Consider the following 26956-nt stretch of genomic DNA (forward strand, 5'->3'; position numbering starts at 1 on the left):
GTTCGCTTTTCCTGCACAATTGGTGCTGGAGTTTGGGCAAGCTGTGTTCTGCTCCCCTCCCGAAATTCCCCTAGGAAAAGGGGAGGCTCTGGGTTTCTGTTCCAGTGCCACATCAGGGAAAGAGCAGAAGCCCCCTCTCCCCAGCTGAATGTGCCAGGCGCTGGTTTGTGGTGGAGACCACCACCAGACAGACCCTGCTTGTGTTTTCTGTGAGGTGAGTGTGTGTCCCTGCTGGGCTGATCAGCAGGAAGAGTGAGGAAGATGCATCAAGGTTTTTGCTGGTGATTTAGACTCTGAACTTCTTGCCCTTTCAGGGCCTGTGTAATTGCAGGCATATCAAAAACTCCCCCTGGAAGTTTAGGTTTACAGAGAATATATTGACCAGGGCGAAGCAGCAGATGCAAGGGTGTTTGAAAGGCTTAAATTTTGTACCTGAATCCCTGCTGCAGCATTTAGCCCTAAATACCTCTTTTCCCAGGAATGCTCTTTGTTCAGTAACAGATCTTTCTGCTTTCCTGTCCCTTCTGATCCTGGTGATAATGTACCACATATGAAGTTTAAGAAGGATTATAATTTCTTTTTCAGGTATCCAGTGAACATTCCAGATTCAGCATTTTTGTCAGCTTATACTGCTGGAATAAAAGATCGCTAACTAGAAAACCAGCCAAAACTAATACCTCTGCAAATGCCTCAGTGTTCAGGAAGCAAATTTACCTAATTGTTAGGTCCCAATTGTTCTAAGTGAGCCAATAATCAGAAATTAATAAACAACTAACTCATTCCTAGCAGAGACTAAATGTGGATCTAAACAAGAAAACCTAAAACGAAATGTTGTCATGGTGATATACAGGAGACTAAGCAAGCAGTGCAAAGCTCCTCTTCCTAGGAGACCTGAGAGACTAGTTCAAATTTTTATCTGTCATGGTTAATTTATCATTTCACTGAAACTGTTGTCAACATGCAAAGCATATAGAAGGCTTGTAACAGGTAGCTTTTGTTTTTCGAGGGCACAAACGGATTTTGTTTCCAAATCACAATTTCAGATTCAGCCTTACTTAGAGAGGAAAAAAAAATATTTGGGGGAGTTTTTGCTATTTTTAGCTTTTTACTATTTATAAGGGCAATTAAATATTGAGATTACTTCCTCTTAAGCATGTCATCATGAGACCACATACTGTGGTGTGTTTGACATACTGATTTCTCCAAGAAAGGAAGCAAGGAAAGTAGACCCTTGCAAAATTTATGCATGCGCACTGCTAAATTAAAAAGCTGGTAGTCACAGAACAGAAAAGACTTATGTGTTGTCAGTCTTGGAGCTACTGCTTGTATGGAAGGGAAAATAAAGACTCACCATGAGCATGTGACTTAATACACGTCAGTTAATTAAGTATTGGTTTTAAAGTAATTCAAGCCTCCAAAATTCTTTATTTTCAGTGTTCCATGCACTAATTTCATTATTAAAGACAAGCCATTGGATATCAGTGTTTGTTGGGTTAAGCACTTGCTCTAGGTTCAAACGTCTCTGAATTAGGAGTATATGACTACTAGCTGGTAAATTGTTGAGGTTCAATTACTTAAGTTAATTCCTCATCTCAGTAAATTCAAGAAAATATGGCAAATGCCAGGCTAAGCAGAACATCTGGTTATTTACATCTACGTCTCTTAAGAAGCAATGACAAGAGTTCAGAAAAATGGCTACAAATTAGTTCTATTCAATTAATTGGAAGTACACAAAAAATACATTTAAATAAATGAGTCACACTATCTTGATTTATGGCTTCCTTTTAAACTTAGACAGACTTTGCATGCTACAAGACTAAACCTAGGGAAGACATCACTGCTTTGATATAAATTGAGATGCCACAAGTAGTTCAGCACCACAGTAAGAACCTGGTTTGCTCACCTTTACAAACAGTCTAAAAAAAGCACAGTAATGACAGCGAAGTACAGACACTACTCCTGATTATTCTTTGCTCTCTTAAACCAGTGGGATGCTGCATGAGGGTGGGGAGCATCAAGCCCAGGCACGTGGAGCACCCTCTGGGAGGTAAAGTGAACAAAGTGGATCTGGGAACCTCGCTTTGCAAGAGATTCTCCACCTCTCTGTAATTATCTCCATGGGAGATGGCTGTGGCCATTAGGCAGGCTGGAATCATGGGATGTGAGCGCTGAGTAGAAACAGGAAGGTCCTTAGAAGTTTCTGTCATAATACTTCACTTCAGAAATGTTGTTGTTAAACAAATAATGTTAGAAGGAAAATGTCCACTGTCAGGCTATGCAGGAACTCCCCTGGTATGGGGTTTAGGTGGCATTTCTGACAGAAGTAGAAGGTATTTTTGTTGGCTTTTCTAATATTTGATTTTATTTCTTACAGAAAATTATTACAGTTGTATTACCTGTGGCTTCCTATTATTTTTTTTCTCTATTGAGCCTTTATTAGTTTTAAAGTTCATGAGTTATTAAATGTTTCTTTTATATAAATATAATTAAAAGGTATTACTGTATTTTTTCCCAGTGACAGCCATAGTTAACAACAACCTTTCTGTTTTACTTTGAAAGTTGTACAAATGCCTGGGGAAAAATAATCATTGCCTATTTATATTTACCCCTTTTATGTAGAAGAATACTGGCATGTCGGCGTCCATTTCCATTCTCGACGTAGCATGAATAATTCCCCAGGTCTGCCTCTTCCACAGAGTCAAGAATCAATGAGATGGAAACCTCCTGTTCCCCGAGATGTTCCTTGAGAACCCTGAGAAAAAAGCAACCATTGCTGCTATTCTGCTTGTATCGTAGCGGAGCATTAGATAATCGTGACATAATAATGCTACTTACAATCCACAACTCTGGCTTCAAATTTGGCTATGGTTTGATGAAATCTTAATTAAATTGTATCATGCCCTTTTCTTCCTCACTTCTAATGAGGAGGTTTGGCTTTGTAAATGTTAATGAGAGCTTCAGTTAATTGTCTTCTTTAAGCAGGATGATATGCACACTGATAATATATTGTTGCACACTCTGATGGAGACCCTGATCAGTAGTATGTGAAGTCTTGAAATGTTAGAAGATTAAACAAGTGAAAACAGTTATTTTGGGGTTTAGGGTCACATTAGGTGTCTAGGCCAAACACACTATTTGTGCACTTTCCAAGGCTTTTCAACATGTCACTCAGAAAAAGTGTGTTCATGCCAGGGTCTGAAAAATTCTCTCTTGAATGTATTTTAAAATTTGGCTGTGTATTATAAATCAGTAGAAAGAACTGGCATACTGGATGCCACTTGTTCATACGGATGATAAATAAAAGACAAGACCTCCTGCATAAGACTCCACCTGTCTTTGCATTGCTTTCTTTACCTCTTAGCAAGCCCATCAGTGGTTTTAGAAACCCAGCAAAGCAAATGACAAACTGCTCTAGACTGCTCCCTCACATCACACCTGACAAAAGAAGTGGAAACCAGCCTTCCTGATCCTCCCTCCATGAAACAAGAAAGTTGTAAGGAGGTTCTTGTCACCTTTTTATCAGCCTTCAGAATGCCAAGTCTCTGACTGAAGGGCTTAGGAAAAGCTTTAGATGTGCAATACAGCTGATCTGGTTGTCATGTGCCATTTAGTGTACTGGTCTTGAGCTTTACAGAATAAACTTGAAGTACACTGGGGTGAAATATGCTTCCATTTTGCTTATATCTGGGACATGGAGATGACCTTGAATGTCCACGTGGCCCTCTTGATATTGGTAAAGGAATTGTCTCTGTTACGTTGGTTACACTGAAGAAGTCCAAGATTAAGCTGAAAATGAGTGTGACTTCGTGTCTTTTGATGAGATAATAAACTCCTATGTAAGAGTAGAAGTGTAAATAAGCTCATTTTGTTCTACTATAGCCAATCACTGTAGATAACACATCTGTGATTATTTAGCTTCCTTTATAACGCATCTTTAGATTTCCCTTCATTTCTGGGTTTATCCATGATATGCAGGCACAGTGATACACACATACAGAATTAGAAATGAAAAAGGAATCTCTTCAGATCCAAGTAGATACTTTATTGGGTAGGAGTTCGTACGCTATGTCAAGCATGTAATTCTCAATACAAAACCACTTTTTTCTTAATTTCCAAATGAGGCAGCATTTTCAGGAGCAGTAAAAGTACATGACGCAAATTGCCAGATCCTCTCTAAAACAAGTACTTCAGCAAATATAAGCAGCCCACATAACAGGATGCTTGGCTCTCACCGGCCAGATAACATCCCAGAAAACCCAGTTTTTTCCTTGAAGAAAAGAAGTCAAAACATTCCAAAAGAGAAGCCAGACTTCAGCATTTATTTAAGGCCCCATGTTTTAAAAGAATTCTTTTGAGCTGTTTTCCTTGATGTACTTTTTTTTTTTTTTATTTCATCTTAGTAACTGTCTTAATGGTTCTTATTGTAGATTGCCACACTTTGAAAAAGTCACTATGCAAATTCCAGTCGGTTACACTACGGTACTTGTCAGGCAGCTATTCTGCTTTTGCAGCTCTCTAACATCAGATCTGGCTGAGGCATGCATTTTTCTGTTCTTTACTGGTGGAGTTGAAAAGGTAAAGAATGGATGTTGCAAAAACAGGGATCAGACCCAAAGTGTTCCTGAGTTAGTTTGTGATAGCAAGTATTATATTAACTATCAAAAAAGATATTGACTGAAAAAACAAAATGCTTTTTCTTTTACCTGATATCACTTTCCCAGATTCGACTATCATCCAAATCTTCAATAAACTTCTCCCCTTTCATCCAGTAGATTAAAGGACTGACATCTCCACTATATCCAAAGAAAGCTCGGCAGGTTAGATTAGCAGAACTGCCTGTTACAATGAATGTAAGAAAATATGTTATTTCAAAATTTGTAAAAGAAGTTTCATCTTTGAATCAGTTGCTTTTGTTGATTTAAAAAAGAAGTGTATCTGTAGAGACCCTCAATTTCCAGCTGCTGTTGAAAAGTCCAGAAGTATCTACTTGTCTTGCAACTGTTGTTCAATATATTTTCTGAAAATAAATACAATAAAAATGAAATTAAATGTTACATAAGAACAGGATTCAATTTTGTATTCTTTCACCAAGTTTGCTATGTTTGGTAAAAAAATGAAAGACTATGTTTTTTCAAAAAGAGCTAACTTAACCAAAGATTTCCATGTTTTCTCTGAAAACAGGTAACGGTTAGGTAAAATAGCCATGCAATCATATCTGTGCTAGTTCAGCTTTGCAATGGTTTCTGCACAGAGGCTGGTAGATTCCTGTAGGGTACAATTTCCAAGGGACAGCCAGTAGAAAGATGTGTGCTTATAGCTAAGTTATCTTTGCAGGAAAGCATTAAACACTGAAACTGAAAAAAGAAGACGAACTCATTCAGTACGTCGTGGGACACGTCTCACCGTATGAATGGGAATAACCATTAGGTACACGTAGCAAGGAGCAGAAATTCTATATACGTGCAGTGTTACTTATTTAATCATTATAATGAAAACGAAAAAATGTAATATGCCTTGACTTTAGTTTATTTTCATTGTGTAGCCTTACATTGTGTTAGTACCACTTGGCTTTGGGGTTTCAGCTAGAGCACATACAGGGATTGAAACAGTACCTCGCACGCTTTTTGTATGTTGGTAAGATGGGATAAAACTAGCTGTGTTGTGGACAGCCACATAGTTAAAGATCTCCCATTCACTGCTGTAAAGATGTTTGTCTCAAAATGCACCAACTCTTCTAAACTGCTATGTGCATTTCTTTAGTGGATAATTACACAGTGATTTAAAGAAGTGTTGGGATTTAAGGAATGTTTTTCCCCCCCCTGAGGAGAGTATTTTCATGGAGTTTATATTACTGCTGAGATCAAACTCATATTTTATTTACATTTTCAATTTTTGATCTTAGGATTTTAAAGCTGACTGACCACAGCTCCTGGAAGAAAGATGCATTGTTAACACTAGTTCATTCTGTACCGACATGCCATGAGAATGGTCCATCTGGGTTCAATGAATTTTCTTAAAAATACACTGCTTTGGGTCAGGACGTGGTCCTTCTCAAACATATGACATTAATATTTGAGCATCTTATTTACTTTTTAGTATGGCAACAGATGCAGGATGCTGTATAATAAGAAGATTAATTATTAAATAAACATCTTATGTATCTGAAATGATTTGTGGTTTTCTGTAAAAGCATCTGACTCTCCTACCTGGCTTGAACTCCCACTTCCATGACATAAAAGGTGCAGAATCAAATGTTTGTAATCAAAATGTGCAACATCAAGGCAAGTACCATCTATGTTGCTTTCACAAGCTGTTTAGAAACCGAGTTGCTTTTAGTCATTACATGAACTTTTGGTTGGTGCCACACCCTTTGCCAGCAATGACCGCTAAGGAGACAGGAGTATCCTAGAACTTGAAACTAGGATGGAGAGGAGGGTCTCATTAAAATTCAAAAGGTATGAAAGCAAATCTCTGACTAATGAGACATTTTGATAATCTCATCTCATTTAGACCAAAGTTACCAAATGTAAGCTGAAGATTTTCAGCGAGAGAGCAAAACCTCTCTTTCTAAAGACAACCACAGCTCCTGTTTCCACAGCCCTGGGGAGCAATGGTCAGGACACCTACCTGGAAACCCACCTCCTCAGTCCAACACAGCTGAAGAGAGAAAGATTTTTGCAATCTTGAAGCCATTTGCAGGGAATGAGATGAGCATTGGGGCACCACTTAATGTGGGTCAAGTACATGAAAACCTGTAAACTTCCTGGTTGTGCCCACTACAACTTAACAGATGCAAATTCAGTTGCTTATAACGGTTATATAGCAGATATAAACTAACTTTTTTTTTTGGTTTTGCATCATAATTATGATACATGAACATGCGAAAATGAACATACAAAACCTTAAAGGATTATGAATGTCTTGGCCACAGTCACCCAATCTAGCACTTGTTCAGGGCTGTGAAACGCCTCGTAACCACAGCATTGGTGGACTCCGATCACTCTCGAAACAGAAGAAGGTACCTGCACATCTAAAGCAAAAACAGGCTCCTGTGATAATTGGATAACCCCTATGGCATTATCTACCAGTCTTAGAGGGAAGAGTGCTATCTAATGCATCACTGCCACTTCTTGGGCTTTTTCTGGAGCTTTCCCGCCAAGTCAAGGCCCAGTTGAAACTTTTTAGCTTTTAAGAGCTGGCGAGATCACAGCTGGAGGGACTGTAGCTTCTGGCCAACTTATCCATGATTTACAGAGATTAGGCACCACAGGTGCTGAACCATCAAAGCTCTCCAGGCTCCTGCAGCTAACAGGTACCCACTGAGAGCTGATTTTTTCACTGTGCAGGCCTCTAAGTCTTTTGCAGGTGAATATTAACACGCATAGGTTTGCTTTTTAAAAATAAACATTGTGTTAAGGGCAAAAAAAGTTAGAAAATAAGAGTTTGTAAGATTAAGGCTTTTTTCCTCATTAGATTCTTAAAGACATTTCCCCCTTAAATACAATATGTGAACATATTTTTAAACACAGGATCCAAAGTTTCCATTCAACATGAAATATTTATACCTGAGAAATAAATTAAGAAGGATGTAATGCCTCTTAGTAGTACTGTGTCGATTACAGTCGCTGAGCAAAGGCCATTAGTGTGCCGGGTGTTCAGCTATAAATTACCAATACTGTCTACCTTGACCAATCTTCACAATAAGCCAGTGGGAAGTTCATTAGCAGGTCATCAAGAAAGATTCAGTGACCAGCTAATGACCAACTGTGACCATTAATGAGGAGGTCTGTTACTCCAGACCTCACAGCTCTTTGCAGAGGGCAGTGGAGCTCACTTGGTGGAGCAGAGATGCTCACAGCTGCAGGCACATGTAAGTAATGGGCAAAGGCTGACTGAAGGGCATTATTATAAGTGGAGAGAGTATTTTGGGAGCACATCTTGATTTCTGCTCCAGAGCTGCCCTCATGTGAGTGAGTGTGTGCTTTAGGATGGGCTGTATTTTTCCCTAGAAGTGCACCTTTGAAGTGAACAGTCAGAGGATGCCGAGTTTGGCACAGAGCGGCTGCTCTGCATGGGCAGTCTGCTTTTAAAAAGTCTGCATATTTTTAGAAAGCATGCAAAATTTATGTAAATAAATAAAAAAGCTGCTTTGCTTCATGTTTAAGCTAATGTACAAAACAACCTGTCAGCCAATTAATAGAAATCACTCACAGTTAACCCTAAACCCTAAATCTCTCCGTGTGTTTTCTGTGCTGAGAAAAACTATAGAAGTGATTTGAAAACTGTAAAAGTTTGATGAATGGATATGTAATGCTTTCTATGCCATTAATTTAAATTTTCCTGTAAATGCTGGATTATTACAGTTTTATAGTCTATGTTTAAAGGAATTTAAATACACGTTTTAAATTAACTACTAGGGAAATACCTCTCTCTCTCTGTCCCCTTTGCTGTAAGATGTTGTAAATTCTTGAGACTGCTCTGTCTCAAGTTAGGTCCTGGGTAAACTGCTTTTTTTTATAGACTCTGGAAAAGTCCAAAGGCATGAGATTAGAATTATTAAATGAGTTATTAGTGTTAGGGTTTTTATTAACACTCCCCTCCAAAAAAACCCCAAAACACCCTCAAGAAAGGATAAAGAAAAATTACACTTTTGACTTCTCAGTAGACATCATTTACTGTGAAATAATGCAATAGACACGTAAAAGAACACCTAAAAAGTAAACTTCAACTGCATTTTTCTCCACTACCCTTATTTCTGAAGATGAATATGCTTTTACTGTATTAAGCTGATTTTTGTAAAAACTGGAATATATAGCACTACAGGTTCCTGCTGCTTGCTGTGATAAAGTTACACTGTCAACTCTAGCCAACTGGGTTCAAGCTAAATTAAACAAAAGCTCTTTGCCATCTAAACTGAGAACAATTACACGGTTTGCTTTCAAGTAGAGCAGAATGCAAGGAGGGACCACAACAAAGTGTACTTCCTTGAAACCAGCAAATCCCTTCAGCAGAGCAACACACTGTTTTTGTGTCCATTTTCTCTAATTGGCAACATTTGGGGCACTTTGCAAACTACTGCTATGGGAGCCTATGTCCAGGAGAGGGCACTGTCTAACTTCTAAACGTTTAAAAAAAACCCCCAAAGTAAATTCCTAATGTATTATCTCTAATTAAAAACATCAGCCTGCTAAGAACCTGCTAGTTGTAATTAGCAAATAGTGAATGTTTTGTGGTTACTGAAATGTCGTCTTGTATGGGCAGTTTAAATTACACACGCACCGTTAGTCATACAAGTTAGCATACACCGTGATATCACCCGTTCTAGCCTTTGATTTGACAGATTTGTCTGTGAAAGACAACCATTTTTGTTGGAAGCAATGATAATTATCAGACATGTTCTTCAATCTCTTTTTAGAAGAGTCCTCAAAGATGTGTTATGGAAGGGAAGCGTTTGAGAGCCATGATCAGCATTTAGTAATATGGAGGGCCAAGAGAGTGGAAATGTTAAGTGTACTGAAATATGGGACTTTCTTTTACCGTACAATGCAAACCATTTATAAAACTAATGCACAGGCAATACCGACACACTTATAAGTATGCCATTTATGTGTAATGTTAACACTTCAAAATGAAATTACAAAAGGCCAAGGCAGACGCAATCAAAATCTCTCACACCATTCTTTCCATTCACGTTAGAGAAAAAGTACTGACAAAATATCAGTCTTCCAAGTGGAGAGATGTAAAAGCTGTTAAATTCCAAGGTGTGATGGATGGATAGGTGGCAATTCTCACAAAGTCAATGACCCACTTATTTTGCCAATGTCATCTGCCAAGCCCAGCAGGCAGGGGGGTAGAAGCTGCTCATGTTTCCAGAGAAGTCTTACATCCGAAGACAGTTCTTGAAAGCCTTCTTGTAAACATGATTAAGGAAAAAAAAAAAAAAAAAGAAAAAGAAGGCACCATATACTTTGCAGTCATGAGCTTTGATCATAAGATCATATTCTAGGGATCTATAAGTCTTCCCTTAGAGTAGGATGAACTGCAGAGATTCCTCTTGATTCCTTCCTTGCCTGCACAAAGCATCACCTACTGCTACGCTGCCCTCCAGTTTACATACCTATTTTCACATCTTGATGTCTTGTACTCTCTTACCAGATTGCAACTGTCTTGCTGTATGTTTCATATAGCAGGTTAGGCCAAATTAAACAAAAAAAAAAAAAAAAAAGCTGTTTTCTTAAACAGAACTGCAAGCTGGGAACTGCTAAATTCTAGTCTCGTCACTGAGTAGCATGTTGCGAAGTCTTTGGCAAGGCATCAGGTCTTGCATCCATACAATTGTGAAGACACAATGTGCAAATTCTCTCTACTTTGAATTCAGTGGATGTAAGTTTGAAAGGGCTGGGTATTATCATTCCACTAAATATTATCATGCAAGCATCATACAAAGTGGCTGAATGTGATTACATAGCTATCTCCCTTTATTAATAGACCCGTCCATATTTTGCTATGCTGCAGAGTGGAATGTTGATTGCACGGGACTGAATTACATATTGAGTAAGTTCTTCAGGCCACAAATGTGTAAATTTAGAGTACACACAACCATTCTTCCACAAAAAAAAAAAATCAGCTGAAGGTTTGCAACAAGATCAGAGAGATTGTAGCTTTTGAACTTTCACTGAATTTGTAGATATCACTATTTATAGGAGAGGCTAAAAATCACTTCCTTTAATTTCTGGTTGTTGGTTTGGTTTTTTTTTTTAATTGGAAAAAAACCTACTTCTTACTCATTAAGTTTTTCTTTGTTGGGTTGGTTTTTTTTTTTTACTTAGAAGCTAGCCCACTTCAGCATAGGGCTAAACTCATTTGCCCACACATAGTCATTTACTGCCACATAAAAAGCCCTTTACCCCACAAGGCTTCCAGCTGCTGAATTACAGTTCAACAGCAAGAAACTTAATGGAGGTGTCTGTATGTTGCTGCTTACATGTTACCTGCCATCAGCCCTGAGATATTTAAGTCTGCAACACTTAATAAGGTGCTATACTGAAACATACAGGGTAAGATCGAAGATTAACCTAAGAATATTAAAAATTTTTGGTGGACTGCTTCGTAGGTTGTGAAGGTAAAGAAACCCAAATCCTTTCCGCTTTGGATGGGCTCTTGAGCAGCAGGACTGTCAGAGACAGAGTCAATGAAGACAGCAAACTGCAGCAAAAGAAGTGATGTATGGGACTTTGGGCTCGAAATGCCCAGAACATCTCTTAGGTACGTATATTGTTAAACTAACCTTCATTTCACAAGAGGTAACAACACCCCTGAACCAATACTCTTGATTTTCCTAACAGCGGGCCTCTCCTCTTGATAGATGGTAATGTCAGACTGATAAATTAGTTGTTCAGCAAGTATTTTTCATTCCTTCCTCTTCAGAAGTAGAGGCTGGAGTGGGAGACAACTATCACAAGCATAAAGCAAGAGTTGCTAAAGAAAAGGAAAGTCACTGCAATTGTTTTACAAGCTTGACAACTTTTACTCCAGAAGCTCATATTTTCTCATGTTTTTTTTTAGACAAATGCACTTCTCAAACACTTTTTTTCCTGTGCCTTCTTTGTCAGATCAAAAAATAATTTCTGTTTTAAAAGCTTAGCTGTTTTTAGATAAATGTCACAAGAAAATATCCTAGGTAAAAAATTATCTCCAATGGAAAAAAAAAAAAAAAAGGTGGCTCTAAATGTCAAACCACATGTTTTTTAGCTCTTACAGACTTATGACTTGGGAGCTTTAAATCTGTCTGCACCATGCATAGCTTAATATTGTTCAGTGTTTTGTTTCTGGATTCTTTTTCGACCATACTGCCTTTGACTATGGTGCTGTGGCTTGTGCATTTTAATGATGCTACATAGTAAGAAAACAAGCTTAGCTAACAGCCTGAAGTTCCCTTTGCATAAAGGAGTCCTGTAACAACTCCCATAAGGAGTCCCATATGGGAGACCATACTTCTTATGGTCTCTCTCTGTGCCTTGAAAGCGAGGCAGGTAGGTCACGCACCCAGGGATGCCACTGCCCTTCAGCAGTCTCTGACCATCAGAACGGCCTCTTGCAGCTTTAGCTTTGTGAAGTCCTGCTCTGGGTCATGTTTTAGGAAACTCCTAGAAAAGCAGAAGGGGTTTCCTGTTTATCTTTTCATGTTTCAGGGAGGTTAGATTAGGCAAAAAAATGAAAATAATTCAATGTATGTCTCTCCGGTAAAGAATAAAATCATAGAATCATTGAGGTTGGAAAAGACCTCTAAGATCATCGAGTCCAATCGTCGACCCAACACCACCATGCCCACTAAACCATGTCCCTAAGTGCCTCATCTACACGTCTTTTAAATACCTCCAGGGATGGGGACTCAACCACTTCCCCGGGCAGTCTGTTCTAATGTTTAACCACTCTTTCAGTAAAGAAATTTTTCCTCATGTCCAAAATAGTTATTGATAAGAAATATATTAAGAACTGTAACCTCCTGGAGTACTGTAGATGACTCTGGGCCCCAAGAAACTACAAAGCTGGACTAATTTCTCTATTAGTTAAGGAAGACATTTCAAGCCATTACAGCTCTCATAACATTTTCATCATTCCCATACAAAACCCAGAGGCAAAGCAGCAGCAGACTGAAAGTGAGACTTAGGCGGCTCCTCTGAGTTAGAACACAGCTGTCACTAGACTTGTTTTGCTAAGGAGCTACTTGAACACACTGATAAATCCAGTCCACCCATGCCTACAATGACAATAGTTTTCTAATATAGCACACTTGCAATAGCACAGCTCCTTTTCACTTTCTTTTCTTTTACCTGTGCAAGCTGTAGAAATAACTGATCTTTTTTTTTTTAACCTGAAGAGTTTTGGCCCAACAGATGAAAACATTCAAATCTCTTGCCATGGAGGTTTTGTTATAAATCCTGTTCTCTTTTTCTTTTTGAACAGAATATAGTGGGTTTGCTTTGGTCTCTTGTGGGTGCTAGTCCACGTCAAAAACCACTACACATAAATCATGGCAACCAGCTGCAGCCCCAGTACCTTCTGTAGCAAACAACTTACTGTGTCAGATCACACTTAAATGAAAATATCAGTAAGCTTAAGGAACAGATTTGGCAATGCAGTTTACATACAAGTTATCGGCTATTCGACCTTGCGGCTATTTCAGCCCCTGACTGTTCAGCCAGTTGATTTCTTCAGAGAGAGCACTTAATGAACAGTGTTGGAAAAAGTGTATTATTATAATGTCTCACAATACCTGCTCTTTAACTGCTTCAGAAAGAGGGATTGTAGTGTTTGTGCAATGATTAGATAATTTGAGTACACATAGCAAATTCTCAACTTTGGAGTCACACACATATATTAAATAGTAAGTTGTGGCTTTCTTTTGCATTGGTCAGCCTGACTGCTCTTTTCCTCCCTTTGCTCTTTCTTCATGAGCAAGCCTACTACAGATTGAGTAGGTTGCAGGGAATTATTCAGGCAAAGAAGTATTCTGAAAAATACTGTAGAGATGGGCTGCATATGGAAGATTTTTTATGAAAGTAGAGCTTTTGGAAAGAGGCAGGCACAGTGTCACCTACACCTGCTAGGTGGGTATTAAGGGAATCGAGACTCCAAATAACAAACAATAAATAATTAAACACTCTGTCTTCCTCTGGTGAACTTTACTCTTCAGCACACACTGGAAACATTAGTAGTTGTAAGATTTTCATGAACCAACCAGTTCTGTCAGATCACACCATATGATGGAAAATGTCATTTGGAAAAGACCCAGGCTAGTTTGGCAAGCATGTCGATGGGGAAAACTACCATTCCCATGAAGCAATGTGGCACTACTGGATAAATACAACTGAAATAAAACACATCTATTATGCGAATCAAAATATTTCAATTTGGTTCAAATTGATGTGAAACCACTTATCTATTTAAATTTTCACCAGGAAAGCCATTAAGCACCGCTGAAAATTGGAGCCCTGATGAACTGAACCCGTTGATTACTACTAAAACAGATAAAATCAACACCAACTTTCCCTTTTACTGTAATAAAGCCTCTGAGGGTAGGAAGATATTTCATGCTTATTCATACTGAGTTTTTCTACATAAATAAAAAGAATGAAAAAGAATGATATATGTGTAGTTTAGATGTGCTTCTGCTTTAAATCGTGGTGTCCCCACCTTATGTCATGAAGATACTGCAATGGACAGAGAAAATACTAATTCTTAGTATATCTTCAGAAATAACTGATGTTTGCCATTTAAATATGTATCACATGGACTAATATCTGTTTATATAATTTAAAAGTCCTGACACATCAAATATTTCTATTGCATAAAAATGTGAAGGTATGCTGTTTCTAACAGCACTAAGTTTTCCATTTTTATACTACAGTCATTACACCATGTAGTCTTTCTATTTCTCCTGCTTGTGTGAGTTAGTCCCCTGCTTTCCAAAGAAACTCCTGAAACAAAATCCATGAAAACAAAACCCTCTCATTCACAAAGATGCAAATGGAGAAACTTGTTTCCTTGCCCGTGACAAATATGCTATACTCTTGGACCATATACATGCTGGAATCTACTGCTATTGATCAGCTTCCTTTCCACATGAAAGGTAGACTGGCTTGTTCAGTATATACCTCTATGTAATTGCATATTGATAGGCAATATTTAGCGAAGGCAGCTGCACAGATGCCACCAATGGAATAAAAAGAATCCAGCTAGCACTGCATATGTGCTACCTGAGTTTAAAGGAAAAAAAGTACAGAAATGGGGGCAAGCTTGAATTCTTGATGCTATACCTCGCTTTCTGACCTGCAGGTATACAAATGGATGCATGAGAGCTGCTGCCCCACAGCAGGGCCTGCCCAGTGCTTCCACCCCCAGAAACCCACCTTCTCTCACTCTGATTTTTGGAATGGGTGAAGACCTTTGATCTCCATCCCCCTCCACAGATAGTAGCTGTTCTTGCACCACATGGGCAAGAGTGGGAGAGTTGTTCTTGTACTCCTAAATTACACCTGCTTGAGGGCTGGCTTTACGTTGGCTATCACTCTTTAACGGTAAAATGGCCTGGCCAGGCTGGAGGCCAGGCAGAAGCAGAGCCTGATGTGCCAATCTGTGTTTGAAGTAGGTGCAGTTCTGGGCATCATAAAATGTGATTCTTCCAAAACAGCTTCGTTCTCAAGAACAATTAATCATCAAATTATTTTCGTTTCTTGCTCCTGTTTGTCAAGAGGAGATGTTGAGTACTGGAAAATCTGGACAACAGCAAGGCTTAAATGATTTATCTTCTTGCAGCTGCCAGGTGGGCCTCATTTCTCTAGTCCACCTTCATCCTCCTTTAGTTGTAATTTCCATCATTTCACTGTACAGGGTCCTACGAGCAAAACTCCTGAGAGATTTAGGGCTCCTGTATCTGAAGCCAAATACCTGAGGTCAGCAAGCAGGATATCAATCCTGATTACTAGCATAATTGTGAATTTCCTGCTCGATTGACACAAGCTACCCTCCTCCTGCTGCACGCCCACCAATACTGTATTTTTATTTTAATTTTCGAATTTTACCCGCCTAGTGGATGAGGGAAAGGCTGTGGATGTGGTCTACCTGGACTTCAGTAAGGCCTTTGACACCGTCTCCCACAGCATTCTCCTAGAGAAGCTGGCGGCTCACGGCTTAGACAGGTGGACTCTGCGCTGGGTCAAAAACTGGCTGGACGGCCGGGCCCAGAGAGTTGTGGTGAATGGAGTTCAATCCAGTTGGCGGCCGGTCACGAGTGGTGTTCCCCAGGGCTCAGTTTTGGGGCCGGTCTTGTTCAATATCTTTATCAATGACCTGGATGAGGGGATTGAGTGCACCCTCAGTAAGTTTGCAGGCGACACCAAGTTGGGCGGGAGTGTTGATCTGCTCGAGGGTAGGAAGGCTCTGCAGAGGGACCTGGACAGGCTGGATCGATGGGCCAAGGCCAACTGGATGAGGTTCAACAAGGCCAAGTGCCGGGTCCTGCCCTTCGGCCACAACAACCCCATGCAGCGCTACAGGCTTGGGGAAGAGTGGCTGGAAAGCTGCCTGGCGGAAAAGGACCTGGGGGTGCTGGTTGACAGCTGGCTGAACGTGAGCCGGCAGTGTGCCCAGGCGGCCAAGAAGGCCAATGGCATCCTGGCCTGTATCAGAAATCGTGTGGCCAGCAGGAGTAGGGAAGTGATCGTGCCCCTGTACTCGGCACTGGTGAGGCCGCACCTCGAATACTGTGTTCAGTTTTGGGCCCCTCACTACAAGAAGGACGTTGAGGTGCTGGAGCGTGTCCAGAGAAGGGCAACGAGGCTGGTGAGGGGTCTGGAGAACAAGTCTTATGAGGAGCAGCTGAGGGAACTGGGGTTGTTTAGCCTGGAGAAAAGGAGGCTGAGGGGAGACCTCATCGCTCTCTACAACTACCTGAAAGGAGGTTGTAGCGAGGTGGGTGTCGGTCTCTTCTCCCAAGTGACAAGCGATAGGACGAGAGGAAATGGCCTCAAGTTGCGCCAGGGGAGGTTTAGATTGGACATGAGGGAAAAATGTCTTTACTGAAAGAGTGGTTAAACATTGGAACAGGCTGCCCAGGGAAGTGGTTGAGTCCCCATCCGTGGAAGTATTTAAAAGAGGTGTAGATGAGGTGCTTAGGGACGTGGTTTAGTGGTCATGGTGGTGTTGGGTCGACGGTTGGACTTGATGATCTTAGAGGTCTTTTCCAACCTTAATGATTCTATGATTCTATGATTCTAAGTGCTCTGAGAGGCAGGGGATTTGTGACATTTCTTAGAAACAGAAGAAAGTGAAGGAAAATTTCACCTTGCTGCATTTAAGCCCTAGGAATGCAAAATGTTGTCTACAATGTTGTTTGTGTTTTTTAACAGTTTTTGCAGGTCTCAAAGCAAGGACTAAAAGCAGCGTTTGAGTGACAATACAAATATAAGGTACGACAGCTGCTGGTTACGGGGATAGAGACAAATATTCATTATGCAATATTTATGATACAAACTGTGCAAGGAGGGAGGTGGCAGGCTGGCGTCTCTGACAGCACAGTTCTCTGTAGAGGTGCGGGGTGCCACCCTGAGCAGCAGCCCCACTGTTCACCCAGTCCTCTGCCCCTCCAGATTTGAGGCTGCCAGTCACCCCAAGCTGCATGATGGCTTTTTAATGTGGACACCTGTCCACGAGGGACCAGGGTAAGTTTGCAAAACCTCTTTTCACTTGTGACTTGGAGCTAGAGTTTTAATCCAGGTCTGGGGAAGAAGAAGTGTTAACTCTTGCACTACCTAGCCCATTGTCAGGTCTAAAGAATACCGTTGCAGCAATAGGCTTTGATTTTTATTGATGCAATTATTTGTAAGTGCTGTTACAAACTACTGGGTAATAAAACAATGATGGATTTTCAGAAAGTGCTTAGTACAGTGTTTACTTTCAGTCCTTTGGCATCTAAATGGCATCCCTTTAAAAATGTGTTACAATTGCAGACATATGAAAATGAGTATTATTTATAAAACAGTTCAAAATGAATGGCCTTAGGCATTAAGTATTCCATGATTACATACCCAGCCAGTTTCCTAAACGTATAGTGTATACTCTCAGTGGAGTTTAAATCCATACTTATCTTAACTGAAGTCATATGGATTATCTGAAGTGAGATCAGTGGGAACAAAAAACCTACTTTAAAAACGTTCCTTCTTTAACAAACAAATATTTTTTTTTAATGTTATTTTGGGAGCCTTAATCTTCAAACACAAAAAGTGGGAAAGAGTAAAACAACCACCCAGACTGAATCAAAGCAAAGATCCACTATCCCAGCATCCTCTAACTGACAGTATTCAATAGCAGGAAGGCAAAAGTCTAGATACGAGAGTCATAGTCCCTGAAAACAGCCCTAATTTTATGATGAAAATGTTGACAGACTTTAGACTACAGCAATACTACTAATAAAAAGTAAGATCATATGGCTGTCCTTTGTAGGCAATTAATCTGTCTGTTCTAACAGGATGCACATATAAACCAGTACCAGTTATCAGCTTCATTAGCACTAGGAGACAAGAAAAAATAGCCTTCTGACAGAAGTTCAGCAATGTGCTTTTAAACAAAAGCATGTGCATTTATTTGAGAAGTTAAAAGATGGAAATTTATTGTTATGATAAAAAGCAGCTAGATGAGCTTATCCACTTGAATGCTTTGCCCCTAACTTGCTTTTGTTTTCTCCAGGTTTCAGGATAATCAGAGATAGTTATGACTAAAGTTTGGCAAGAGTTGTTTGGGTTTTTTTTTAATGCATTAGATTTTGGATAACAAGTATATTAAAATTTATTTTACATAAATTACTCTCCTAAAACACTTTGAAAAGGGAGGTGATAAAGTTCAAGTGTTAAATAATGAGAGAATTTAAGACACATGAAAAAACAGGGGAAAATAATAAAAGGCAGAGGGAAAAAGGCAAAGTGGTTTCTACTTTAGATGGTCTTTTGAAGATGGAAGATTTTTTTCAGGACTGTGATGGCAGGCAGCATTTCCTCAGTGTCTAAGGCAGGTAATAGGATGACATGGGGTGGCTGGTCCTGTAATTTTTCTATTTCCTCTGTGTCAGTTTCTAAAACGAATACCTGTCCTGATGAGTGTGAGAGAAAAGCTAACTTAATGGGAACAGTAGTAATTTTTAAATGTCCTGCTGAATTGTATTCTCTTATATTGCAATAAGGGATTCTTGTAAAAGCTGTTTCCATTTTTAATGTTTAGATCAATATTGTGTGGAAGAAGTAGCTGGGAAGCAGAAAAAGATTGCTGCTGTTGAGATTAGGACATGACCGCTTCAGTGGTGTGCATATGGGAAGCTGGACAACGACAAAGATATCCTCTGAGAGGTGGCCTGCTGGCATCTACCCAGTGACACTGCAGTAGCTGAAAAGCAAGTTTCAGTAGAAGGCTGAGCTGAAAGAGCCTATCAAAGCCTACAGCTGCAATGGGGATCTTGCTTTTCCTCCTCAAAACAAAAGCCCACAACACTCCTATTGCCCCCTGTTCTCAGTCACCCTTTCTCATCCCATCCCCTCTTCCCCATCCTGAGAGATGCAATTGCCAGCACCTCCCTGCCTGGAGACAACTCCAGGACTAGACCTCCAACACCCAGATCAGGCGACAGGCAGCCTGAACCCTGTTAACATGGACCGGCTGACAGCAGCTGCTTCCCTTCATCCATGAGAAAGGTTCTTCTGCTGTAGGTTTAAGAGTGGCATTATGAATAAGAACTAGCTAAGAGAAGCAGTTTGTCATCCTGGATAAAATGAATCATTCCTAATATGATTAGCACATGTTACATATTAGAATGAAACTGAAATGTAAGTTTGAAAAGAGCATTTGTTGAAAAGGCAGAAGAAAAAGTTTGACATGACATTTTCTGCATAAATGAAGACTTTGAAGGAAAAAAAAATCTGCTTTTTATGTTCATTTTAGAGATATTTCTATTAAAAAACTATTAGTTACTCAAATGTCACTTTTATGAATAAAAACTTGTCTTGGTGACATGGGAGATATTGTAGATGAGCTGTTGTTTGTGTAAAGAGCTGCAAACCCCCAGATTTTCACTAAGACAGACAAAAAATGCAGAGCTCCTAGCTCACCCTGTCAATAAGCGAGAACACAAAAAGCTCCAATAGATTATTTAACATTATCAAGGCAAATTGTTGCTTATTGGTTAGACAGGAACAAAAACATATCTCCCACAGAATTTTCACAGTTTTATTTATGAATTGACCATAAATGAATGATTCCTAGACCGGACACACTGCGTTCAATAGAATTAAATTTCTGTAGTTTAGACAGTGGGATAGAAAAGCAGAGGTTTCCATAAGATAGGATTTCTGATAAAAAAGACTTGCCATCCTATTTTCTTGGATTTTTTTCTGTCTGTTAGTTTATTTAATTTGAATATACTAGCACCTCAGAGCTGTTAGCCTAGGATAGTCCCAAGAGCAAGGCTGGCCTGTTAAGCCAAGATGCTGGGATCTCTCCCAGGACTTGCAGACTCTGAATCCCAGTGCTGCAGGAGGAGTGTTGGAAACCCTGTCAGACCTTGGTCAGCCTATGTTCTGAGAGTTTTAAAACTCTCTGTTAAGGACAGCAACTTAGTTGGGGCTGGGGATCCCAAGGCTTTACTGCTAGCAAGCTTCAAATCAATTATCTTGAAGCAATTCCACAGCTTTCTGCCTGGAAACATGGACCTTGGAAGTCCAGCTCAAGCTTCTTGAAGCTGTAGCTTCCAGGGTGCCTCTCATGTCGACCATCTCCAGATATTTGCTAGAAGATGCAGATGTGAAGAAATTGAAACATTCATCACAAAGTTAGAACAAACACTTGCCCTGTCCACCTCTAATTAAAATCATTCTGACTTTCATGTTACATAACCAGTGTGTGGCCCCTACATTGATTCACTTTTTTCGTATTTCTGCAATCCAGTGGGAAAACTTGGACTCTGAGTTACATAAACTTTGACCTGCTTCCTTTCACAAAATGATCCATTTCACCTCTACTTTTATGGATAACATTTTGTATTTCTATACTGCCTTCATATTGACCATCTAAGGTATTCTATCTACAGTGCTGTTAAACAGCACAACAACTTTTTTGATACAAATGGCTGGCTTTATGTATTCTGCCAAGTAGAACATAATTAATACACTTCTATGATTGCTAGCATGATGAGAATCCAACTGCTGAAGTACTGCCCAGGCTGACAGCAAAACTCCCGTCCTAGTCTGGGATTTTACCCACTGTCTTCACAGCACCGCAGCATTTTGCACAGTAATATGCCATCTGTTGATGGCTGGCAAAATAACCCTCATCATTACCACTGCCCAGCTCAACAGCTGTAGTAGTGTAATGAAATATAAAACCATTTAAGGCTCCTACTGCTGTGAGATAAATGCATGAGGACAGTCCATATTACTCTTTCCATGCAAAGGTGTATCACCTTGGAGTCTTCTACTATGGGTGAACAATAGGCAAATGGAATCTAGGTGTTTATGTGGACTAAAAAGAAAGGGTTTAGTCAGTCTTTCACCTATGGGTCACTGAACAATTTTCATTGCTCACAACAATTACTGATATACTTCTTGTATTTCTGGCTCACGTTATCAAGTAGAGCCCTGTCAAATGCTGCCTGTCTTCCACTCTCAAATGTATTTGTGATGACCACACAAAGAAAGAGTGTGGTGAATTGGGAAGAGGAATATCAGAGTAGCTCCTCTGAGAGCCGAGATGAAAGGTTAAATCTTAGTCAGCTGGAGAAAGTGACTAATTGTGGGGAAAGAAAACCAAAATCAACCTTGCAAGAAACGCTTTTATTTCTGGTGTTAGGGTGTGAACACCTACAGTTAATAGGAAAGATAGTCATGGAAACACAGTGGCTGCAGCAGAGACCTTTCAGACCACTGAGTCCACGTCCTTAGCACAGGATGTAGTTTTCATACTTCTAACCTACTTAGTAGATATTAAACTGATGTTTTACTGGAGTTTAGCCAAAAGACCAGCAAGAAAGTTGCATAATTATGTGAGAAATTTGGACAGAAAACAAGACAAATGCTTTTGGATTAAATACCATATAATTAGTTTTTATTCACTATAATGCTTTAAAATTATGTGGAATGTATCCCCTTTATTGGTAGATTGAAATATATTCCCTTTGGGAGAATATTGGAGGGAATATTTGCCCTCACGAAGTAAATACTTATTCTCATTCTCTTCTCAGTTGCCTGATAACACAGTTATGGTAATGGTTCCTTTGCCAGCTTTGCCAGTAATCTCTGTGGTTCGTTTGGATTCAAGCTATATCTTCATGGGGAGTATGGGTAATAATCCAGTTTAAATATTAATTCTTTCTTCCTCTTCTTCTGAATTCACAGAGAACATAACGTTTCTATACATTAAAGATGCAGTAAGAAAATCCTTTGGTTTCTTATGCATAAAAGGAGAACTATCCAGAGACTATAACATCATGGGAATTGACTTATTTAGTAATGCTTCCTAACAAATTCTTATCCTCCTAAGAAAGGCATCTTAAGTGAGTTAAAAGGTTCATGTATATAAATTGCCTAGAACTATACAAGGATGATGATAAAAATAAGATGAAATTTGTAATTCTGTTGGTAGAGAGAGGAACTTCTTTACAGATGGGAGAGACGGGAGTTGGTAGAAGGAAGAAATACTTACTAGTCATGTAAGGTAAGACTACAGGCTCATTTGCAAACAGAGACAGGCAAGGTCTGTCCAGATGCTAAGCAGGGTACATGAGCTCTCATTCAGAATTGTGACAGTTCCAGTTACTCAGGAGACAGCAAAGAACAAAATTCCCAGTAAAAGACTGTATAGACCATGACTATGCCTCCTTCCTCAGATGTACACAAAGCTTTTATACAATTCACTTTGCCTTGACCAAGGCAATGTTTTTTTCAGTGAATATTCGATTTTAGAAAACAAAGGAAGATGCAAAATTATTTGTGAATTCAGATGGGTTTTGGCTGACAGACTAGAGAAAGGTAGAAAATATCAATAGAGTTCTTTTGACATTTTCAAATGAACTTTGTCAATATTTCTTATTCTAATTTATTTTATTTTGAGAAATGACCTACCCTGACAAAGGAAAGATTTTTCAAAGGGGATTAAAAAACTGGAAAGGAAATGCAACTTATTGTTTTGTGATGAATGAAAGAGTTGGCTACTCAAAAATGAAATACTGCAAGGCATCATTGTTGCATCAAATATTCCTGAAAAGATTATTTAATTTCAACCCTAAAAATTGCACTCATATTTCTTATCCAAGTATTGACCCTTGGCAGATTCAAATAACAAGGGTTGAACTGTGCTCATTAATGTGAGAAGAGACTTCTTTAAGTCATTAAGCTCCTATATCTAAATTGTCCTTTCACCATATCCTAGCCTTTCAGGCAAATGGTATTTGGTGGGAGAGGTATTGCGTGTCTAGATATTTCAGTTCTGTCAAGGGGTGAGATATGTAAACACAACCTAACATAACACTCTACGTGCCTTCAAGTGCCTTACACTTGTACAGAAACATGCAGAAAACATGCAGAACTTCACTAAAATCTATGTAGGATTTTTTCTGCCAGCCTTTATATCTCCAGATGTGACAGAATGGAAATGGTATATAATTTAATCTTGCTTAGAATACACTTACTGGAAAGACCCCAATCTGACATTGAGAAATCTGCAGAGCAAGGATTGTCTTGGCTAAATTATCTTCTGTGATTTCAATTTTCCTTTAAAATATGTCATGTGAGTGACTCATAACAGATTACATGTTTGTACGGTCACTGTCATCCTGCTGGGATGAAGAGCAGCATGTGGACACTAAATTATAGAGAGCCTAAGAAATCATGGAGGAGCCTGCATGGATTTTACTTGACTGCTTGGTGTTCTAAAAACAACAGACTGAACCACAGGACTTGGAAAGATCATATGGAAAGAGATTTTTCTGTAGGTCCTGATTTTGTCTGGGCAACATAACTCCAGAACAACAACAAATTTTACAGTATTTTAGCCAAGCGAAGTTTATCTGTTGCTATCTAGAGCACAAAAAAACATGAGAAAAAAGCTTTTCGGTGGTGTATCAAAATTGAAATGGACTATGAATCCTTAGGCCTGGAACAAAGTGTGCCATCACAGAAAATTTTCTACACGGGTTACAGTGCTTTCAACATCTCAAGTTGAGGTCATTTTGACCTTTGTTTTAACACTTCTAATATAAATCCAGGAGAATTACTTGTGAATGTCATAAGAATAGACAAAAGGTGTTAAAATTTCCTGAACCATTGAGACAATGCTTTGTATTTGGAGTTTGACTTGCATTTCAAACAAAAAAATATTTTCTGCCCTATTCCATACACCTCTGTCATTCAGATTTAACCATCTCAAACAGGGTATTAGCTGGCATGAATGACTAACGCTTGCCATGTGGATCATTCTCTCTGTTTATGCCCTATGTACCCACACTATATGAGCTAGATAGAATGATATTTTTAGTAAAGATTTGCTTAGGGATTTTTTTTTTTTTTAATGTTCAGAGTACTTCGGATTCATATTACAGAAGCTGGGTTGAATTGTCCCAGACACTTGGAGGGCAATGCTGGGATTTCTGCCCTGTGATTCATCAGAAAAGTCTCCACTGCAAAATAAGGTTACAAAGAAGTTACCAGTGTAACTTTAGAACTAACCAAGGACATATCAAAACTCTCACATAACGACATAAACAAAGAGATAATTTACTACACCAGACGTGCAGCTGATTTTTCCTGATTCTGAGGTGCTATGAGGATAACCCAGTGATCTGGTGAAACTGGCAAACAACCATCATTAACCACAGAAGTAGGACACAACCTTTCACACTGATCAAGCCTAAATACTCTGGAGACGAATTCTTGTTTTATATCTGATCGAGGTTTTGACTCAGCAGCATGGTAAAGAACATGCTTTACTTCAAATATCTCAGTCCCATCTCTGCTGCACTCGCACAAATTAAATCAATTAGGCAAAACTCACAGTTTATAAAGGAAAGTACATAATTAAGAGCTAAATTGAACTGGTATCAAACTATGTTTATGTAAGGGGAAAAGATCATTTCCATCCATGTGTCTCAGCATTGGTGTAATAAACATTGTGACAACACTACAGAATTATTAAAAATACATTTCATATTTTTATCCTTGCTGGTAACAGTCCTTATTACAGATGTTAAACTCATTCATCAAAAGGCTAGAGGTAAATTATAGAAATAGATTAAAGATGTACACAGATGTATGTATTTGCTTAAATTTAAGTACCTGGCTACCCCTATTGAATTATTCAGATTCTTTAGGTTGCACAAAGTTTTGTTTTGTTGGACAAGTATCTCACAGTATTGAATTTTCCCAGTAGAGATTCTCTATAATTAAAACTACACCAGGCTTTTCAATTTCAATTGTTCTTAATGTCAGGAAAAATCCTTTCATTCATTTCCAAAACCTTCAAGAGTGGTCTCAGTCTCACTCATGACCATTACCATTGCCTAATTAAGAATAAATGAACTTTACACATTAAGAAAAGTTGGTCCAATAGAAAATTATACTTGGCAAAAATAATTATAGGCTATTTCCAGCACCACGAGAAGAAGATACTATTTTTAAGTCAAACTGAAAAGTTTTTTCACAATCTGAATATGATGTTGGTTCTATATTGTTATAACAGGAAGTTTGAAATAGATTGACATATTATGGTAGATACTACCACAATCTTCCCAGGACCAAACACTTGCAGAAACAGTTCTGTTGCTAATGCATACCATAATTCCATCTGAACACCAGGTACAGTTTAAGCAGGCACATACTCACTGGTCCCTGCTATGTGGGCACTGCAGCTTTTGACACTTTGCCTGTTGTTTCTGAGCAACTTTGTAAAAGAGTTTCCCAGGGAAGAAAGACTACAGGCAGCAGCCCAGAGAAAGAGGCAAGAAAAATATGACTGCCATCTTTCAGCAGGCTCTAGAGTATGAAATGACAGTAACTAACTACTGTGGTCAGATATTGTATAGCTCATGGAAAGAAATAAAAAATAAATCTACTACTATGGAAAGGAATTTTATTCAAAGTAAATTCTGCATGGTCACAGCTTCAACAGTCTTCATTAAAAAACATGTTATTTAAAAAAAAACAACACATGGACTTAAAAAACGTGGACTTAGAGCACAGTAACTCTTTTCCATAGATGTCTATGCAATCATGGTCAACTAAAGAGAGACTCCATAATAATTTAAAATCAATTTACATTACAAGAGCCATTGGACATCATTTGTCACTAAATGAGGAGATCTAATATTCTGCCTTAGCAGGTGCTCTGCTCCAATTATTGAACATAAATTGCAAATCCTTTGCTAGTCCTAGACTTCCTTTGAAGTATGATGTAGGAAGAACAGTGATCTCTAGTACCCTGGGATCTGATCTCTTTGAATTAAAATGCTGTAAACACACTCCTCATAAAAATTAAAAAAAGAAGGCTCCGCAGAGGGTAAATGAGGGAGAGAGTAAAAGGGGAAATTACATTAAAGAAGTCAAAAAGAAATAGCTTAACACCTTCAAAGATTTGGATGTTTAGACATTTCTAAAAATGGGGAAGTCAGAAGTGGAAGAATTGGGTGAAAATACCATTTGCTTTCTGCACCCACTGTGATGGATGCGCCCGACCCCTGACCAGACTGGTGGTGGTTTGGTGGAGGCTCCAGAAGGGGTAAAGGCCTGAGCCATAGCTGGGCCAAGAACTCCCCTAGTTTCAATCTGTTCTCTGAAAACCCACAAAGGAGCAGAGTGACACGGTGAGCATCGATGCATGTGAGCCTGGAACACCGATCACGCAATTAACACATGAATAGCGGGTGGCTTTTCCAAGACTTATTTATCAAGGAACAAAGAATGTTGTGGGTATGTCTCATGCATACCTTTTCTATTGCATGTAATTTGACTACAAGCCAACCACTTTATCCCAAAAATATGACAGCCTAGGCAAGCCTTCTTTGAGCTCTCCCTCCTAGGCAGCATGACTGCATGGTGGTGATCTCCCCTTGAGCTGGGACACCTCTCAAGGTTGCTCCTCGAGGCAGAGAGACATTTTACCAATGACAGATCTCTGGTAAGCAACCAATATCGCACATAAACTTGTAGTATGGTAAGTTTGTTTTTGTCTTGGTAACTTTGATTGCATGCTGAATTCATGCTGATGAAATGTATATGATGATTGTATATGCAATCATATACAATCCCTTAGACATAAACTGTTGACCAAGTCTGAGACTAGGTTTGGACTTAGCTGCACCTAGACTCCTCTCTGAGAAGGAGTTTAGAAAGCAAGGGGGTCCACTCTGAACCTTGTGACTCAACGG

General features: G+C 39.1%; 1 protein-coding gene across 1 annotated transcript in view; it reads right to left on the reverse strand.

Annotated features, from left to right (window-relative positions):
* Positions 1 to 26956, reverse strand: part of IL1RAPL1 (interleukin 1 receptor accessory protein like 1) — a 771820-nt gene that overhangs the window by 24694 nt on the left and 720170 nt on the right. Inside the window, exons 7-8 of the mRNA XM_076355950.1 lie at positions 4704 to 4836; positions 2607 to 2752 (exon numbers count right to left, since the gene is read on the reverse strand). Of these exons, the coding sequence (XP_076212065.1) occupies positions 2607 to 2752; positions 4704 to 4836 (279 nt within the window). The remainder of the gene's footprint in view (positions 1 to 2606; positions 2753 to 4703; positions 4837 to 26956) is intronic.

Source organism: Aptenodytes patagonicus, chromosome 1 (assembly GCF_965638725.1).
Source record: "Aptenodytes patagonicus chromosome 1, bAptPat1.pri.cur, whole genome shotgun sequence".
NCBI lineage: Eukaryota > Metazoa > Chordata > Aves > Sphenisciformes > Spheniscidae > Aptenodytes > Aptenodytes patagonicus.